This window comes from Dermacentor andersoni, chromosome 6 (assembly GCF_023375885.2).
Source record: "Dermacentor andersoni chromosome 6, qqDerAnde1_hic_scaffold, whole genome shotgun sequence".
NCBI lineage: Eukaryota > Metazoa > Arthropoda > Arachnida > Ixodida > Ixodidae > Dermacentor > Dermacentor andersoni.
The window spans coordinates 109,361,956-109,383,366 of NC_092819.1; the positions used below are offsets into that span (position 1 = coordinate 109,361,956).

Below are 21,411 nucleotides of genomic sequence, written 5' to 3' on the forward strand. Positions count from 1 at the left end.
GTCCTAACACATGCGAGGTAGGCGTCGTGTTTACGCGGTCGGTGCCCAAGACTCATTTCCAGACGTAGGCCAGTGTTGCCGCACGTGGTTTAATGCCACGTATCGGGACACACACACACACACACACACACACACACACACACACACATATATATATATATATATATATTATATTATATATTATATTATATATATAAATGTAATTTATATGGCGCTTGATGTGTTACCCCATGCAGCCATATTGTACCTAAGGGGGTGAGGTTACCTCAAGCCGCGTCTGTGCGGCTTTTTTCCCTCATCCACCTCCATTTACCACTCCTCTGTACATGTGTGTGTGTAAATGGAAATCAATAAATCAAATCAAATCAAATATATATTATTTTGTTGGGGGAGGGGGGGGGGGGGAGGGCCCAGTGTGTTCTGCCCGACGCGCCCGCCCTGAGGGCATCAGCAGCATTTCTTGATGCGCGTTTGTTGTATGCGGCAGCCACTTTCACGAAGCGTCGAAAGACGAACGCAGATACGATTACCGGTCATATTGAATAAGCGTATTACAACGCATGGCAACGTCTCTCTAGCTATTTGCGATGAACAGCCTATCGGTTACGCCACAAAAAACAGCAGCTTTCACACCACCACCTCACGGTAAACAAGATGCAGAGCAAAGTTCACACTACAGTTGACCCTTCATTTTAACTGCGAGCTTCCTGATACAAGATACGTCCCGTGTACACTTCCCCGCAGGTGGCTCCCTGGCCCGCACATCACCGTGCATGTCTGCAACCACGCGCATCAGGACCGTACTTCAATGTTGAACGAATGCGGGAAGTGACACAGCGCTCTGAAAAATGAAAGTGTGGAATTCAACATAAACTTCTTTAATTAAGATAATTAGGAACACAACGCTGCTGTTTTGTGTTCGGAAGCTGGCCGGAACAGGCGAACACTCGCGACAAACTCATGTGGCAGTTTGTACACTTGATTTGCTAACAGAAAGTCAACATCATCGGTGAATAGTGCGTGGCGACAGATCTCATTGAATAACCATGTGTCAATCATTTACTGGATGCTCAAGCAGTGACGCCATCAGAAAGTTAACGCGCACGGAAAGTTTAACACGAATACAGTGCGCTGTCCCTGCTCAACATATATTCGAGTGCGCAGAAAGCACTGTAGATGAGATTGCGCACCCGCAATGGCGCCAACCAAATGTAGCAGCCATCGCACCACGCGTTAGCTTCCGGTTCTTCTATAACAACTCCTTATAATTTCACAAGTTCATGTATTCAGAAAAGTTTAGACCTGCACGTAAGGCTTCGTAAAGTGTCATATATCAATTAAACCCGAACGAAACAACAAACAACACCAAAAACTACGTTCAATCGATATCCCAGCAAAACCTTCTAAAACGACGCCATAAATAAAAATCACAGGCACACGAAGTGCAAAACTGACTCCGACTTAACAATGCATTTACACAGCTCATCTTCGTCAACAACCAATGAAACAAACACATAGGCAAAATTGAAACATCATCGAGAAAACAGTACAAGGAGATTACCTCGTTAGGAACCGAACTTCAGCAAGCTGGCCGTTTTCTTTAGCAGCACAAATAACGAAATACAGCAGCACAAGAACATGTTCTGCAACATGTTTGCACAAGTTGAGGAAATAGTATTCATCCTCCAGTAACTGGTCAATATTCAAACCACGCAGTAACTGACTAATTTTTAAACAACGCAAATTTCATACGCCAATCGTAACAGATTGTCCAATGGTATTCAATTACAGTGCCCTTCACAGGTCCACCTTCACCACGTCTGCAAATAATGAAGCACCAATGAAGACGGGGCATCCATTAGCACCTTATTTCTCACTTTCATGACAGGCCAAATAATACACAAGGTACAAGTTCTGAACACACGACGCCAAACGGTGGCACATGTACAACCATGGGTGTAATTGTGAGTGACACATTTACATGGTAAGCATAAACAGAATAAATTAGCTGATTTCCCAAACTTGCCACAGGAAAAATAAAAAATAACAAAGATGTTTTTCCCTTATTGCAGGCGTATAAGTACCAGCACAAGATGCAATATTCACACGTTAACAGTGAAACTTAACTTCTCCTAGGCCTTCAAAGCTAGTCTCCTGCTTTCGCAAGCAAAGAAGTGCCTTCAAACGCAACATGTTCTTAACATACACAGACACACTTGCCCCTGTACTATGAACTGCAAAACAGCAAGATATATTTGCCAACATTTTACAATCCCATCAATGACTCAGTCTGGAAACTATTACATTTTTACTGCAAAACGCATATTGATCAAATCAATACATACATTCTGCTGGCTCTAGAAACGCAAATGAAAAATTTGCTTAAATGGAGACAAGGCAAGAAAAGCTGCATTCACTTAGTGCTACTTTCCATATTTATAAATTTTGTTCCATTATATCGAAAGAAAGAATAAAAATAGTCAATGCCATTCTGCAACCAAACCAAAGCTGCAATAAATAGCAAACTGAAAAACATAAATGCTAAATAGATGACATTGTGAGTGGTAACTTTATTTAATAAACCTAGCTTAGCAAGATTACCACCTGCTCGTCTTATAAAACATATTAGTCAGTTGCGCGTCATTCTGCATGAACGGCAAAACACTAACACTGAGGCCCTCAGACAAATAAATGCATAACTTGAAAAATTGACATACAACATAAAACGTATTCACAGAGAATATTTCGGTAACCCTGAGTATATATTATGCGTATTGTCTGTGTGCTTTCCATGGACACAAAGATATATCGTGAACATATACATCACACAATTTTCTGTTCCCAAATGCCTTATGTGATCAGTGTTTGTACTGAATTAACTGCTGGAAGCAGCTGTAACAACTATGCATTTCTCAGCTACTACGGGTCACGTCATTTTCCTTATATCGGCATCGGAAATAAGGCTGCAAATTTTATAAGCATATGTACGCAGATTTTACGATCTACATTCAGCTTAGAACGAAAGTACATTCAGTTTACAAACTGGTAGCCCACCAATTTCCCACTGGTCCCGGAAAAAGCATGAACCATATTTATACAACCGCGTGCTATTGTTGCGCTGGCTGATATATGGATGCCGAAAACCCTATCATCCAAATATTTATTACCACCATGTAGCTGGCTACAATATTGACTCAATGCTTCTGATAATTCTTCCCTGCACTACATACGGGGCAGAATGTGGCTTTTGAAAAAGCCGGTCTCTTTGGCAAAAAAGGTACTTACTGAAAACAACTTCCAGCAAAAAATGTGGGATGCATCCTAAAGGTTTAATTTGAAGCAACACACGCGGAACTTTACTGATGTCCCATCGCTCTGTCCGGATGGAAATTATTTTCATGTGAACTAAATAGGACACAACATAAATCATTCTCAAATGAGGTGCTCTTATCCCTAATCAGCATACTCTATTTTGCACTAATCAGCCTAGCTTTTCAACTTGAGCCCTACTTTAGAAGCTGCCTGGCCAAAGTTTAATTATCACAAGGAAATAAAATATTGTTCTAAACATGTAATGGCAGCTTATATTATATTTTTATATCTAAACATACAAACTCTCAAAGTACTCCTCTATCAAATGCAAATACAAACGCAAAGATTTTCCTTTATTCTTGCGACTGTACGGCTATTTTACGCTCATACAGCTATTTTTAGCACAACTATATTGACACGATCTACAGTACTATCTTCCTCTCACAACACCAAACGAGAATATCATATTGTCGATAATTCCATTCATTAACTTCATCCATTTCAGACAACAAATGCCTTGGAATTTCATTTAGAAAAATGTATCCGTACTTTTTCTTTACCGATGTCCAGGTTGGTAAAATTATCATTGGCACAGTACTATATGAACTCCATTGAGCCAGACCGAAGGTAAGTTTCTTCAATTGTGGGCCAATAGAAGTAGCACTTAATTTTTTCGAGACAGACACTCTAGAAAACCACTGCTTTATTTCAACCTCACGTGCCTAGTGGCGACATCTAATGATATCTTCATTGTTTAAATTGATTAACAAGGCTCGAATTGGGAGTTCCTCAATGCATCGCAAGACTTCATGCAGCCATTCCCGTGACGTCAGCATTTGTTGACGTGTACACTAGTCAGCTCAACCCTAAACTCTATAGCAAATCTGTCAAAAAAATAGTGGAAGCGATTGTATGCACCTCTTCCTAGGTACAGACAGCCATACACCACTGTGACAAAAGGGATATTGACAAGACAATCTTTTGGTCGCATTACTAGATTGTCTTTTTTTTATAAATAGAGGTCACTGAGTTGTTTAAAAATGCTTGCAATACTGGTAGCACAAAACCTTGGTGCCTGTGCATCGTAGTATTCTGAAAGCACATGACTGCTGCAGGTGCAACCTGTTTTTGACATAACCAAGTACTAACGCTTGTAAGCCAGCACTTCTCACAGCGATGCATTTACACTGCGGTATCCTGTTGAAGGAACATATGAGTGTAGAGCACACGCGAATGATGCCTTCACTCCGCACTTCAGTAAATTGTCTGTGAGTCTGGCATCGTCGCAATTTTCCTACACACCTGTGCACTTACATAAGTTCAGCTAACACTTGCAACTAGAGCACCAGCAAAGTGGGAGCCGCGCATTGAGGTGTCCCCTTCAACATTGGACTGCACTGTACACTATCGCTGTTATGAGCACATATAGGTGTAAGACGTCACACGAGCCGCAGAAAGCTTTGTCTCCTCAATTCCACTTTTCTTGATATACTCATGAGAAAACCTTTAAGCATACATAAACTTCTGCACAATGCCTCAGCAAACAGCACCAAAACGGAACACAGAAAAGGAGCACACGACACAGGCGCTGAGTTCCAACAGATATAGTTATTTCGCGAGAGCGAAATATACATGATCGGAAACTGTATATATTCCTCGCTCCCGTAATAAACATATCTGTTGGAAGTCAGCGCCTGTGCCGCGAGCTCCTATTCTATGCCCTGTTATTGCGATATTTGCTGAAGCATGTCTTACTACCAACAAACACGGCTAGCCACCATTTTGAACTTCTGCACAATGTCTATTACTCTTATGAAAAATAATGAAAACATCAAGCACAGATATGCAGTGCACCATTTTAGAGATTGAAAGGCCCTTCCTTTCACTGAAAACTGAATGACAGCTTCAAAACCTCCAACAAGTGTCTAAAGAAAGGCATAGCCACCATGTGTCAAGTACTATTTTGTAATATAACCCGAATTCAAAAGAATTAGCGATGAGCAATGTAACCAACCTGGATGCACTGACATATGAGTAAGCAGCATCATCTCCAAATATGTGCGCTAGCAAGGAACTCCCTATTATACAAGTGTACAATACCAACAAGTCAATTTAAGTCAATAAGAAATTGTGCACATCAGATGCCTCCATGTTTATGATAAATACAATAAAATAAGATTCGCTTTGCTGCTGACAGCATAGTTTAATCACTACTAATCGTTCCTTTTTTACATCACCCACGTAAGTTTAAAGGGTTATTGAAACATCTTTTGAAAGATGCTTGACAGGTCGACTCAAATGCGACACAGCTCGGCATGTTACATCTTGCGAGTAGGGTGTGATAAGTTTTTTTTCCCGATATTTGGGGATCCTTCAGATATGAATGAAGTTACGTCAGCCGAACCCATTCATGCCTAAGTAGATGTTTGTGCTCCCACCAGACTTACATGCTTTATAAACTGTTGTGAATTACTACTCAAATCACAAGAGATTCTTGAAACCATAGAGTTTCCTACAAGAATTACTAGAAGGAACTCTGGCGCTAGTGTCTACGGGAGCTGCAATGGGAGCGGTTGTCCCAGCATGGGAATTATGGGAAGTACATGGATTTGCCTAAACTTCGTCCTTTTGGCTTCAAACGGCATTGTGACTTTGTTAACTCGTCATTTTCAACAGTATATTGCGGAATAAATAATTAAATCAACATCATTAAAATTGCCCGACGGCAGGATTTGAACACAGGGACTCTAACACAGAAGCCTGATATTGAAACCATTAAGCCACGGACGCACGTATCGACAAGCGAATGAAACGCCCTTATGAATTTATCGCGGGCATGCCAGTGCCTTGAGACGCTTGGCGCGTTTCGATTTGGCCACCAGGACAAGCTCAATCGTTGCAAATAATAGAAACTGGACGCGTTCCCGGCGTCTTCTGCACTTCGAAGAATATAGATTGCGCCGAAATATACGAGAATAATATTGATATAGCGTAATATACAAAGCCACAAGAACGTCTGAATCCACAAGCACGAAGATCAGACAAATCCATGTACTTCCCATCATTCCCATGGTAGGACAACGACTGCAGTGCCAGAGTTCCCTCTAGTAATTTTGTAGGAAACTCTATGCTTGAAACAAACGACTGACGTTTCCATTACCAGTACAGTGCCCCACTCTGCATGTGTTGCACCACTTCACTGCATCTAACTGTATTGCATAAATATGTAGCATTATAAAGGCGGTATAAACGCAGGTTTATACCGAAAATGTGACCCGTGCAAAGTAAGTGCTACGCTGGTTGCTCTGGTGCCCCGCATAGAACGAAGTACTGAATACAAGGTTTCTTATAAGACCCGGTAGGATCTAAAGTTCGTCGAAATGCGCAATCGCCAGACGTGACCCTGACAACAACACGAATGCGAAGTATAGGTGCAAGAGCACATTAAATGCAAGTCACCTTATTTCAACAAAGCTAAACACGATGACGACACCTTCACTTGTGCGTGATGTAAATATCTTCTATCGCGTTTCGTTCCGACAAAGGCGGAGACTACGCGATGCATACAGACCACGAGTGGCGCCATCACACAAGTGCGCCCAGAACCCAACGTTCAGTAGAGACACAGAGCTCGCGAACAGACTAGAAATGTGAAATTTGGAGTCCAGTGCTCCGTTCAGACGCGCTTAATATTGCCGCAAGCCAGCACTTTCGGTGTCGATGTAAGACTTGGTCAAAGATCGCCGCTGCCCTTCTCGCATTCGTAGAGACCAACGAGGCTTCCGTAGAACCAGTCGGCGGATCAAGAGCACACCCTGGGAAGCGATCACGCGGCCCTGTCCTTGGTGTCGAGGAGGTGCGAGGCAGCCTGGTCGGCGTCCCAGTTGAACGCACGCAGGGCGGCCTCGCACTCACCCCTGCCCGCGATGCCCAGAGACTGTAGCCGTGCCAGCTGGGTCTGCTGCAGCGCCAGCTGCGGGTTGCCGCGGGCCAGCGCCAGCGCGCGCCGGCACTCGGACTCCGAGATGCCCGGAAGACGCGAGCGCAGAAGGGACAGTGCTGCCGCCGCCGCAGACGAGCCACCGGCAGGAACCTGCGTAAGCGCCACAGAAATACTCCTTTAAGTACCATCAACCAGAAGATTTACGATGGACCTTACGGTAGGGCAAGCGATTCATCGGCCGTAGTCCTGAACCTTTTTTACCTTTAGGGAAGGGTGCCCAAGTGCCCGGGAAGTCGTGCGTTGGCATCGTGTTTCTCGGAACACCTATGAGCAAACCAACCCCATAAACCAAGCAACGCTTCAGGCAGCAAATGTAGTCTACTATTCAGCGTGAATGAACAAGTTACTGCTAGCACTGCAAAAACCATCTATACACCAATATTCGTCATGAGTAATGGCAGTATTCAAACATCCCACTTAACGTCGCTGTAAAGACGCATGTGCGAAAAACAGGTACGTACGTCGGCCAATTCTCCTGGGATTGGTCTTACTCAAAAAACGCATTAGAAGTACACAAAATATCACTGCGATTTGTCTGACGATGCCACGCGACAATTTTAGCCAAGCTTGAGAAAGTTTTTGAGCAATATCTTGAGCAAGCACAACTCAAGAACAGCGTCAGCTGAAACCTAACCCTCAAAAGGCCGGAATCATGCGCACATGTAACCTTCAGCTGATGCTGTAGTCTATAAGAGACCACTCGTGTCTGCAGAAGTTTACAAGACCGCTACAAAGATTAGCAAATGAATCTGGCAGCACACGCTGCCAGAATTTATTCGCTTCGCATCGCAAATTTTGGGCCTCTTTAAGAAAAAAGAGCAAGGCAGTTAGCCATATTGTACACGAGGGAAATACTGTCAACGAAAAGCACAATTCTGCGCAATATTTTAATCAATACTTCAACAGTTTTTTTTTCTAACTCTGACACTAATACACTACGTAACCGTACGCCATGCAACTCTGCACTTGCTATTGTGTCGCTATCAGGTGTTGTTTCAATGCTACTCAACCTTAAATCTAAATCCTCCTCAGGTCCAGATGATATACCTAACGTTTCTTTTGTTTTGTTTTGTTTTGTTTTGTGGAGGAATGCCGAAGAATTAGCACCTTTTATAGTTATATTTCAAGTGTCCTTGTCTTCAGCTACCCTGCCTAGAGATTGGCCCTTGGCACGTGTTGTGCCTGTACTGAGAAAAGGTGACGCCACACTATAGTAACAAGTTATCGCCCTACATCACTATAGCTTCATCATGTTGCAAACTACTTGCACATATCATAGCTAATGAAATTATTAAATTAATAGGTGATAACAACATAGCTTGTTCTTGCCAACATGGTTTTCGCAAGGCTTTTTCCCCTATAACACAATTAACAACAGTTATTCACAATTTCGCTAGTGTTCTTGATAGTGCCGGTTAAATTGATGTAATATTTTTAGATTTCGGGAAAGCGTTCGATCTTGTATCACATAGCATGCTTATTAATAAACTAGAATCAATTAACCTTCCAACCTACTTAGTGAATTGGGTAGCTGCTTATCTGACTAACCGCATGCAGTTTGTTTCAATTAACGACCGCACATCCAACGAAGTTCCAGTATCGTCTGGAGTGCCATGCCACAGGGCAGTGTCCTTGTCCCTTTACTATTCTTGATATATATTAATGCCAATACGAATGAAATTAATTCCCCTGTTCAAATTAGAGCATTTGCGGACGGTTGCGTACTGTATAAGGCATTTAACTGCCAAGAAGATCTATTAGTACTAAACTCTAATCTCCAAAGCATTCTTTTTTGGTGTCGTCGGTGGAGCACGGAATTAAATTCCAGTGAAACAGTCTACATGTCCATAACCAAAAAGAAGATTACAGAACTGCCCTTTGTCTACAAACTAGGTTCCGAACTGCTTACGGAAGTCAACGAGTACAAGTACTTGGGAAGCACAATAACCAACAAACTCAGCTGGAGGACTCACATTTCTAGCATACATAACTCTTCGTTCAGGCATCTTTGCTTTTTCAGATATAAGCTAAAGCATACACCTCCCAGTACTAGGTTAACGGCTTATACATCACCAATTTGAACTAAATTCGGATACCTCCGCATTGTCTGGAACCCCGATACAAAAACTGACATCGATACTCTTGCAATCATACACCTTAAAGCTGTCAGATTCATCTATTCTAAATACCGTACAAGTGACTCTCCCTCTAGTTTAACCCTTTCGCTGTCACTGACGTACCGGTACGTCATCGCGCTTCCCCCCCACGGTGTCACTGACGTACCGGTACGTTCTCTATCGTGCGTTCAAAATTTCGCGCCTGAGCGCAAAAACAGGCGCTCCTGGATTGGCCACGCCATCTGTTGACTCTTTCTACAAGTTCGTATATTCGCTCCGACCTGTGTTAACCCATGTATTGAAGAGTACGGTGCGACTGCCACTCCCCACTTTCTCTTTGCTGAGTGGCGCGGTGGCTCCGCGTTCGCTGGATCATGCGTCGCGCGCGTGTGGTTATGGGTTCAAGGGTTGTTCTGCCTTCTCCGCGGGTTTGAAGGTTTTTATTTTTATTCTGTTGGTGTGCTTGCTACGGCGCGTCAAGTTCAGGCGCACGTGCCGTTGCCTCTCCAAAAGGGGTGACTCGATTGCTGCTTTCGCTCTCTCGCCGCACCCTCGCTTCCGACTTGAAGCAGTAAACGTAAAGCCCTTCGAACTTTGTTTAGCTTTTTTCATCTCCCTCTGTCTTCTTGATCACGCAACGTCCCATTTCTCTCCGTTGCGCGGGCGACTGAAAGCGCATCCTGCCTGCGCGCGGTTACTTTCGGATGGCTCGGCGCGCGGGACCTTCGTCTGCTCATGGGAGCGGTGGCTGAATTCCGATTCAGAATACGAGCCGAGCTCTGATTCGGACTCGGACAAAGTCGCTTGAGACGAAGAGGGTTCCGCATCGTAAGATTCGGATGTTGAACAGATTTTATAGTCAGGCTGATGATGATGATGATGTTTACTAAGAACAGCTGCAGAACACTGAAATGTGCATATTGCATTGACTATGTTATTTGTATACCAATCATAATCAAAAATAAATTGCTGCATTCATTCCCTGTTATGCTCGTTCCCTGAAACCAAGCCGACACTGGGGGTGCGTCACGGCCAGAAACGTCCGACAGCGAAAGGGTTAATGACACAGCATAACATTCAGATTCTTCATTTACGAAGACAAATACAAAGACAGATTTCTGTTTTCGCTCAAACTGTTTCTCTTGTCTATCAACCCAGATCGTTATTTGAAACCAATTAAAGCACGTAGAACACTGCATCGTCACACTGACTCTTCAACTCCTTATCACACCCAAACTGACGTTCTAAATACTCGTTCTTTCTACGCACCATAACAGATTGGAACAACCTACCGTTTTCACAATTATGTAATGCTGATCTTTTAAAACATATAAATTCTTTGACATCGCTGGCACCAATATACTGTGAATTTATACTTACACTTACAAGTTTTCTTGTGTTCGGTTATCCTGTGTCTAGTCAGCTGCAGTAACGGATTTGTATTTTTTTTATGTGCGTGTGCGACATATTTTTGACAATTTGGTTGTGCTTCAAGTGCGCAAACAACTTTGTATATTATTATGTTGATTGCTACGCTTCATTGCCCTTGTACATGATGTTACTAATTCCTAATATTTGTACGGTTCAAGCCTTTTTCCTTTTCTTTTTTTTTGCTTTTAGATTTGTTAATGCTTTGTTGCTAGGTGTGTGATCTTGTTTATATACTAACATTTGTATGCGTTGCTTGGATATATTTTTATGTACTTTTGCAACTCATGGTTAAGCCCTCTTTCAGGCCCGCAGTGTTCTGCAAATAAATAAAATAAAAAAAGCTCGCCACTGATTTGCGGCAATGTCCACCCAATGTACCAACGTTCAAAGCAACATGGTTAATAGAGAGCTTTAGTTTAGGGGACGCGAGCGGCTTGCTTCCGCAAGAACTAGGGGCGAAGGTATTGCGCATGCGCAGACCCAGCCGTACGTGTCTGCGCAGGCACATTGCCGTGGTCCCCTAGCTCTTGCGTACGCAAGCCGCTTGCGTGCCCTAAACTAACACTCTCTAATAATGGCAGGCTTTACGATCTTGCCACTCGTTCTTTAGAGCTCTGGCTTTCACCAGCACAATGTATGCGCTGTTCCTGCTGAATGCACATTCATGTCTCCTCGCGGGCTGCGGTGATCCCCTGAAAATGCCCGCACGCACGCGCACAGCGTTGCTGACCCAGAAATCGGAGAAAGTGAAGGAGTGCGGTTGAGTGTGTCACGTGCACGCGCAGCATGCGCGTCCTAATCGCTTGGGCACGAACGAAACGTCATGAATGCGGAGAAATCTGTGGTGGCTTCAAACGGATACCTTTGTCGAAATAACCTTGAATACGGCGACGGGTAAGTATAATTTTGATTTGACTTGATTGGTTGATTGCAAACATATGTGCGGTGGACAGAGAGGAAAATAATGAAAGAGGCAGGCTGGCAACGACCACGAAAAGAAGCCCGACGCCAACCTACTGTTTAGGAAGGGGGTACAGAAACATGGAAACTGAAGATAGGAACCGCAGTAGCAGGAGAAAGAAAATGAAAGACTGTCGGCCAAACTACTTACAAAATAATGATAAAGAAAACAGAAAAGGTCTGAGGGCTCGTCAATCACAAAAAAGAAACTGAACAAGGAACACACACGGATAGCCAAGTCAGTTAATTCTACAAAAGTAAGGAGGGTGCGATGAGCTTGGTTGCGTCGAGAGGAATAGCCACTGAGACACAAGAAAACTATAGTCCATGAGTAGCCACGTGCACGGTACGAGGAAAGCAGGAACCTCTAATATCAGGTGTTCACGGGTCTCGCAGGAACAACACGGCGGACACGTCCTTCTGCAGTAAAGGAAACATTATGCGGATCCCACGCGCTGTGGGAACCGGTGTAAGCGAAGCTTTCTGTGCTGATTGCTTTGATTGACGACAATTAGCGCTGATGTTGACGGCGAATGTTTAATTTCTTGAACGTTTATCCAACACGAGAGCGATGAGTTAAGGTTAAACGTTACCTTACGTGCACCACTGCTGTTTGCGTAGTACACAGAACACATAGGGAGAGTGCCTGAGTTTGCTTGAGTGTTTGACACGTTGTTCTGCGCCATACTTCATAACCTCTGAGAGGGTTGAGCATATTCATTGCCGCACATGGTGCATCACATCGTGGCAGAAGTATTAAACTCTAATTAGAATATGGGGCCGTACGTACCGAAACCTCAGTCAGATTATGAAGCACGCCGTAGTGGCGGACACCGTATTAATTTTTACACCGTGATGTTCTTTAACGTGTCCCAAAAGCTAAGTGCACGTGAGTTTTCTATTTCCCTCTCGTCGAAATGCGGCTGCCGCGGTCGGGATCAAACCCTCGACCTCGAGCAATGCCCATAGCCGCAAAGCTACCGCGGCGGGCATAGAAGTGTTGATTTGACGTGCCGACGATTCTGTGACGTCGCCTAGACCCTGCGGTGTGCTCTAACGCGGCTCTGTTTCTGCGCGCCATGTGTAAGTTACCCGCTTGACAAATTGGCATGGTATTTATGTTTCAGAAATAGCAGGAACGTACTGTACCTTGACCTTAAATTCACCCAGTTTGCCCGCAACCGCTATCGTGTCTATAGACCTTTTCATCGGGCGAGGAGGAAAGGGCGCGCGGCGAGCCTTTCCTCCTCTTTTGCTTGTGCGGTCCGGCGCGGCGCTGCTTGTAAACTATTGCCGTCGCGTGCTGCGGAACGAGTTCGAGATGTTTTAGATCGTACTTTGTGAAATTTAGGCAATGTCCGTTCATATCAGGTCGTCAGGGAAGTTTTTCGGTGCATCGGTAACTACAGTACGCGGAAGTATCTCTTGGGGGCGCGAAAATGTGACGCGCATTATCAACCACGGTGTGGTATGTGTTGTGAACTATGTTGAGTATATCCGTTTTAATTCAACGAAGAGAACCGCGTCTCTGTATTGCCAGCATGAAGTGGTAAATCTGCTCACTATCTGATCCCTTGGCGTAGGGACTAAAACATAAGAGCGCATGCTCTTGTACCGCCAACCTAAGGCAATCACGAAACACCTAGGCGGCAACCGCTATGAAATATTTGTGATGAACCGGCATCGTTCTCACGCATTTCAAGTCTAGTAGGCTTCAAATCACTAAATGTCTACGCTATCCTCCTGCAAGAAGCCGATGGCGCTGCTCAACACATCGATCACTGCGGATGGTGAACCAGCATACGATACATATATAAACTATGTGCTTCGGCATTGCCTTTTTGCCCTGTAAAGCCATAATATCCGAGAGGGATCGCATAAAAAGACTGCGATGGCTATTTTTTCGGACAAAACTTCCGTAATACGCGTGAGTGCGTCGTAGAGAATGGAACGAACAAACCGACCATAATGTCGAGACTTGACAAATTCGAAAACAACGTGGCCAACCTATATCTTAGGGTAACCAAACTGCAGCCAGTCACCACCGCAGGAGCCCCCATATAACTGGGGTCGCATCTAATCAATTCCACGACGCCGCTGAAAACACCGCAACAGCATCTGGGGTCGTTCAGACCGCCACCCTACGACCAGACCAAGATAGGCAAACACGCTAAAAGAGGCGCGCTCACGATATGGCAGAGGAATTGCAGGATTTACGCTGCAAAAAAGCGGCCCTAAAACAACACCTTAAAAGCAAATCGAAACCCGATGTAATAATGCTGCAAGAGACACGAATTAGCAAAACTACCCAGTTACCAAGCCATCGGTCCCCCATCGGGGGAGAACCGCGCGGTAACTACTTTGGTCAGGAAAGGCTTAGTGGTCGTTCGTCACGACATTAAGGTAGCGCAGATTGAACAAGCATTCTTAGAAATTATACCCAAAAGCAAGAGCCAATCCAGCACGTTTATCCTCAATCTATACAGCAATCCCGCGCACATACGACAGCGCTTCCTAACCCTTTTTAGGAGGGTCCCCGACATTGCGGGCTCCCATCCCCTACTAATCGGGGGAGATTTTAACGCCCCGCACGGAGCGTGGGGCTACGCCTATACGAGAGCCAAAGGCAAGGCATTGTGGCAGGATATACAAGAGATAGGCCTGACCCTCATCACCGACCCCAGCTCCCCCACCAGAATCGGAACCGGGCTGACAAGAGACACCACGCCCGATCTAACATTATAGGGAAGAACACGAGAGGAGTCAGTTAGAATAACATGTTCGAAGACCTTGGTAGTGACCACAGAATTCTCGAAACGAAATTATTGGAGAATTTAAAGATCGAACCCAACAAAACCTTCAGATGGACAACTGGGACCAGTTCCGCAAGTATCGAGTCGGAATGACGCACGCGCCCATCACAGACATTCAACAGTGGGCCGAAAAAGTTATGGCTGACGTCAATGATGTAACAAAGACCGTGACGCCAGAACTTCCCGTCGAGAAGATCGACAGCCGCCTGGTGCACATGTGGGAGGCCAAACGATCGCTTCAAGCCAGGTGGCAGAAACAAAGACACAATAGGAAGTTGAGGAAACCCATAGCGTTACTCAACAAACAAATAGAACACTGCAGAACTCTTCATCATCATCATCAGCCTGGTTACGCCTGTGCAGGACAAAGGCCTCTACCATACTTCTCCAACTACCCCGGTCATGTACTAATTGTGGCCACGTTGTCCCTGCAAACTTCTTAATCTCATCCGCCCACCTAACTTTCTGCCGCCCCCTGCTACGCTTCCCTTCCCTTGGAATCCAGTTCGTAACCCTTAATGACCATCGGTTATCTTCCCTCCTCATTACAGGTCCTGCCCATGCCCATTTCTTTTTCTTGATTTCAAATAAGATGTCATTAACTCGCATTTGTTCCCTCACCCAATCTGCTCTTTTCTTATCCCTTAACGTTACACCTATCATTCTTCTTTCCATAGCTCGTTGCGTCGTCCTCAATTTCAGTAGAACCCTTTTCGTAAGCCTCCAGGTTTCTGCTCCGTACGTGAGTACTGGTAAGACACAGCTGTTATAAACTTTTCTCTTGAGGGATAATGGCAACCTGCTGTTCATGATCTGAGAATGCCTGCCAAACGCACCCCAGCCCATTCTTATTCTTCTGATTATTTCAGTCTCATGATACGGATCCGCGATCACTAACTGTCCTAAGCAGATGTAGTGACTGCGGGTCCGGATCATGAGACTGAAATAATCAGAAGAATAAGAATGGGCTGGGGCAGAACTCTTAGTAAGCAGCAATGGAATGAGATCTGCAACGCGATGGATGGACGGATTGGCACCGGTCACACATGCGCCTGCTCCGACACCTGCTAGACCCGACCAAGAACAAGGCAACACATAGGGAAACCATGCGCAAGCTAATACATACACACGTCAAGGACGAGGAAGAAATCTTTTCCGAACTCTGCGATAGAAACGCCCCGCAGAGCCCGACTATTCAACACGGGGAATACATGGGAGAACCCAATTTCCCTCCGGGCAGACACTTTGGCGAGGCGGAAATCCGGGCCGCCTTGCAAAAGCTCAACCGCAAGTCGACCCTGGGACCGGATGGCGTAACTAATAAGACCCTCCGTAACTTGGACAACGAGACCATCTCCGAACTGACCAAGTAAATTAACGATTGCTCGACCCGAGGATGCATCCCCGACCAGTGAAAAAGAGCAAAAATGGTGCTCATCCCCAAACCTGGGAAACCCCCAGATCTCGCCAACCTTCGACCAATATCTCTTAAGTCGTGCGTCGGCAAGTTGATGGAGCACGCCTTCTTCACCCGGATCAACGCACACTTGGACGACGTCGAAGCGTATCCGGACATCATCGCATGGATTTGGAGCTCATCTCTCCACGCAGGATGTAATGTTGGAAATCAAACACCAGATACTCGACAACAAGACAAGTGGTACCAGGGCCATTCTAGGATTAGACCTCAAGAAAGCCTTCGACAACGCAGCTCACGCAGCCATACTACGCAGCATTGCCGCACTCAATCTAGGAAACCGAGCGTACAGCTATGTTCAGAATTTCGTCACAAACAGGAAAGTCTCCTTCACGCTGGGCAAACTCGCATCCGAAGACAAGAACATGGGCAGCGTCGGTACCCCGCAAGGCTCGGTCATCTCGCCGATGCTCTTTAATCTCATTATGATTGGCCTCCCCGAGCGCCTCAACGCCATCGAGGGAGTGCATCACACAATATACGCCGACGACATTACGATCTGGGTGTGCGAGGGAAGCGACGGAGAAATCTAACAGCGGTTACAGACCGCGGTCGAGGTGGTGGATGAGTACCTCGTCGGAACCGGTCTCGTCTGCTCGCCAGAAAAATCAGAACTCCTCCTCTACCACCCGACGCTTAGGGGAAGATCCCCCAAGGCTTACATCCAGCATGCTGCATACGAATAAATTTGCATACGCACCAAAGACGGACAATAATAAATTAAGGTGCTCGGACTCATCATAGAATCGAACGGCACCAACGGAGAAACGGTCAGGCATTTGGAGACTAAGATCACGAACACGATGAGGCTCATCAGAAGAATCGCCAACAGACACCGCCGAAGGCTGAGGCTATACTCAAAGCCAACGCGAACTATGTCACCTCCGAGGAGACAGAGGAACGGCACATTATATGTTTACCGGCTCACACGTGCCCCGACACCCCCGTACCCAACCTCAATGAGGAGGTCCACCGAGTTGCGCGAGGTCTCACATTCCGCGTCCGCGTAGAAGGATCCTCTCTTGGCGTTGGAAATCCAACGGAGGCATGGACAAAGAGGAACACATTGACCAGGTACTGTGATATTACAAAATTTTATCAAAACTCCAGGCGTGTTTATCCACCCCCTAACTCCACACTCGACAGGGCCCAAGCGGTAGACTGGAGGCAGTTACAAACCAAAACCTTCCCCAACCTCGCCCATCTCAGGAGGATATATCGAGACATCTATTCAGACGATAACTCCAAACTATGTGGCAGGGCTCACGCATATCTTAGACACATTCTGTGGGAATGTGAGGTTATAAGCAGAGAAAATGCAGTTTCCCCAGATGAAGCTGCGGCGCGATGGACGGCCGCGTTGCGCAGCTCAAACCTCCGAGATCAACTATGGGCCATCCAGCAAGTCCGTGAGGCGGCGAGGAGGCCTAGTCCCAGGCCACGAATTTGCCGGATTGTCAATAAAGTTGTTACCACCACCACCACTGTAAGGTATGCTGTTATTACGAACCAAAACTATTTTATTCATGGGTGGAAACCCCATCCGCCGAACCAAGTAGTCACGCAATGTAATCTGCAGCGAACAGTATGAACGCTTCTCAAACTATAACAGCACAGATCCTATCGTAGCAGAACAGCAGGTACCCACGCTGTTACGATCGTCGCGTATGTTTCATTGCTCCTAAATCGCAGCTTAGAACTAGAGGATAATACTGCAATAAGGTCACATTAGTGAATGGAACTTTCAGAAATACACAACTGATCTCCGAGGCTGATTGTAGGCTCAAACATGCGCGCATACATGGCGCTGCTTGCTTCGTCCGCCTCAATGCCAGCAGAAAGTCTGGCCATACTGACTTAAACCACTTCAGTACATCTCACAAAACCACGGTTGAAAGTACGGGTGAAAGGCCGTCATTTAGAATCCTCCAAACTGATGACTTGGAAATTGGTACCTGGGCGGCCACGTCCCGCACGCTAGCACGAGGGTTTGAGGCCATTAAAGCTAGAACATCAGTGCGTACGCTAGGACTCAACGATGGAGTCATCCGCCACTGTTTCTTGAAGTTGCCGGTTTCTCTTTGGTTTTCATAAGTTCTGATGATAATCGATGCGTTTGGGCTACCGCCACACTTCCATGACTTATATATATATATATATATATATATATATATATATATATATATATATATATATATATATATATATATATATATATATTCGCGGCGTTCCTCTTGTTGCCATTTGCAGATCACAACGCAAGGATCATATTTACCTTCTGCTCATTAGAGAAACACATGGCGACTGCGACAAAACAAAACGCACCTTCAAAACCTTTGCACTGACGTTGTCAATTCGGTTTTGTGCTGATAGATATTGTGAAAAAAAAGTATCCGCGCACTTTATCTTCGCTAAGACAACAGCTATCACAGCTTGTTTCCGACTGACACCAAACACAACGTGTTACTTCGGCCAGAGCGCGGCAGATAAGGCACCAGCTCGATCACGATGTTTTCCTTTACTTCGTTCTGGATGACTCAGAGGGAGCTTGTTCGAGGGCGCTGCTTTATGATCCGGGTGGGAGCGCAGTATCGTGGTATTCATATTTCGCGGGGTTTATCAGACGGAAAAAAACAAGTACGCAATTAGTACGTCGCTAAAAATATCGCAGTTAGATGTCCCTTGGCTGTGCCTTCAAATGCCTCATTGACACTTTGATAATTAGAGTCAGTTTTAACGAAGGCTCATCAACATTTTTTCGTGGCACAACGTACAGCAGCGGTCTCGATTTAGCTATCACTTTACAATGCATTTCGTCTTCTGCTGCCTGGTGCACAGATGCTGAAACGTACAACTGAAATGGTTTGCAAGACTCCCAAGTTCTCATACGCGACGCACTGATTGGGATGCTTTTCAGAACAAGCTGTAAGAATCCTTCAACTGTACAATTTCACCGAAAGAGATTGAAGAGCGCATTACAGCAGCAATGCACTCAACAACACGCATCATCCAAACATCAAATTCAAGAACATCCGTTGACGTTATATATGAAGAGCTGCGGGCAGTCCGACGTCGCACCAAAAGGAAATACTGGCGAACTAAATTGATATCAGACTTGAGGACGTCACGCCGTGTGCGAAAGAAAATTCAAAGATACTTAGACAAGCTCGACAGACAACGTTGGAGGTCCTTTTGCACCAGCCTGGACCCAAGAAAACCGTTGTCCACAATATGGCATGTTGTACGAACACTACCATCTTATCCACAACAACTACGTCCCTTCCGAGGTTTGGCTATCATCCAGACGCGCAGTGAGAAGAAATGGCGGAAGATTTCTGCATGCACCTCTCCGGATCTACAACATCGGTAGCTTCAGTGCTCAGGTGTGCTCCTCCACCAATGGACGATCGTTTCGACCTCTCATTCACGCTGCAAGAGCTACGTGCAGCGATTTCCTCTTCAAGGCAGCCAAGCGCGCCTGGGCCTGATGGCATTACCTATTCTACCTTGCGCCATCTAGGCCCCCGAGCGACTGAAGAGCTTCTGGCTTTATACAATCTCTCTTGGTCCTCGGGAACTGTGCCTGCACACTGCAAGACAAGCAAAATCGTGGCATTATTGAAACCAGGCAAGACACCACATGCTATGCTTTCCTACAGACCTGTGGCGCTTGCCAGTTGCATATAGGTAAAACCATGAAACGCATGGTTTTGACGCGCCTGAGCGGTTTTTGGAGTAGCGTAATATAATTCCAGACGCAATGACAGGTTTCCGAAAGGGTAGGTCGTCAATCGACAGCGTCATTGACCTAGTAACAACCGTTGAACATCAAAAACGTCGTCGTCGATTAACGGCTGCTGTCTTTCTTGATATCAAAGGTGCTTTTGACAACGTTCTACATTATGCAATTTTAAATGCCCTAGAAGAATGTGGCATCGGTGGACGTATGCATAAGTGGATAACTAGCTATCTTCAAGAGAGAACGATATTCATGACAACTCCAGACGGTGAAACAACGAACCACTCCGTCTATTGTGGGGTGCCTCAAGGAGGTGTATTGAACCTAACTTTATTTAATGTCGTTCTCAGTGGACTGGTCAAAGAACACGCAGGCACAGTCTCAGTCTCTGTGTACGCAGATGACATCTGTATATGGACCACGAGCTTAACGCGCTTGCAAGTGCAAATGAAGCTGCAGCGCGCGGTGTCAATAACGTCGACATACCTTAACAGTCGCGGACTGCAGCTCTCACCGACAAAAAGTGTAACCATGGCATTTACACGGAAGTCAATGGCCTGCTACCCCGTTATGATTGATGGGAAGATCATACCTTCGGTATCCCCCTACCAGTTTCTCGGAGTCATCATCGATCGTGACTTATCTTGGTCGAAGCACATTTCTGGATTAAGAAAAAAGCTGGACAGCTTTACTCAGATCATTCGACATACGTCTGGAAAATCATGGAGGCCATCCAAATCATCTCTTCTGCAGCTCTACCAGGCACTTTCTTGTTGGCTACCTCCGCTACAGTGCGCCTGTACTTTCTGGGGTTAGTACAACCGCTGTACGCACAGTTGAAAATGCTGAGGCTCGCGCACTGAGAATTTGCCAAGGACTACCACGATGTGCGTCTACTTGGGGCACTATTGCAGAGGCACGTGCGTGCCCAGCTCGAGTTTATCTGCAACATGAGCCATTGCGAGTGCATCTAAGGCTACTGACTAGACACAGGAATCATCCACTCACGAACGTCACAAGCATACGGCCTGTCGCCGCCTACTCAGAAACCGTGTTGTCGCAGCAAGACTTATTGCAGTCGGACTTCGAACCGTATGACATACCCGAAGCTCCACTCTGGACGATGGCAAAGCCAACGGTTAGACTCTCAATCCCTGGAATAACGAAGAAGTCTAAAATGCCGCTTGCTGGGCTCAAGAATTTCGCGTTATCATACATTGCTTACATGTATGGATATCCCCGACATGTTTTGACAGACGGTTCTGTGACACAGACCTCTTCCGCGGCGGCTTACACGGTACCTGGAATGGGGATCGCACAACGGTTCAAGATAGGACACAGGACGTCGTCTACAGCAGCTGAGTTGACCGGAGTTCGAGAAGCAATTCACTGCATACTGCAACAAAGCCTCGAGAAGTGGACAGTGTTCTGTGACTCAAAACCAGCACTGCAACTCATCAGCAATTATATGAATGACAGAACCGCATATAGTCCTCTGGTTTATGATATCATGTCTCTGCTTTCTGAGGCGTCTCATTCCGGGCATACCATCGTGCTGC

General features: G+C 45.6%; 1 protein-coding gene across 1 annotated transcript in view; it reads right to left on the reverse strand.

The window, feature by feature from the left end:
* Window positions 1–862: 862 nt before the first annotated feature.
* Ack (activated Cdc42 kinase) overlaps window positions 863–21,411 on the reverse strand; it is a 116,519-nt gene continuing 95,970 nt past the window's right edge. The window contains exon 8 of the mRNA XM_055066337.1: window positions 863–7,405. Coding sequence (XP_054922312.1) covers window positions 7,139–7,405 — 267 coding nt within the window. The 3' untranslated portion in view covers window positions 863–7,138. The remainder of the gene's footprint in view (window positions 7,406–21,411) is intronic.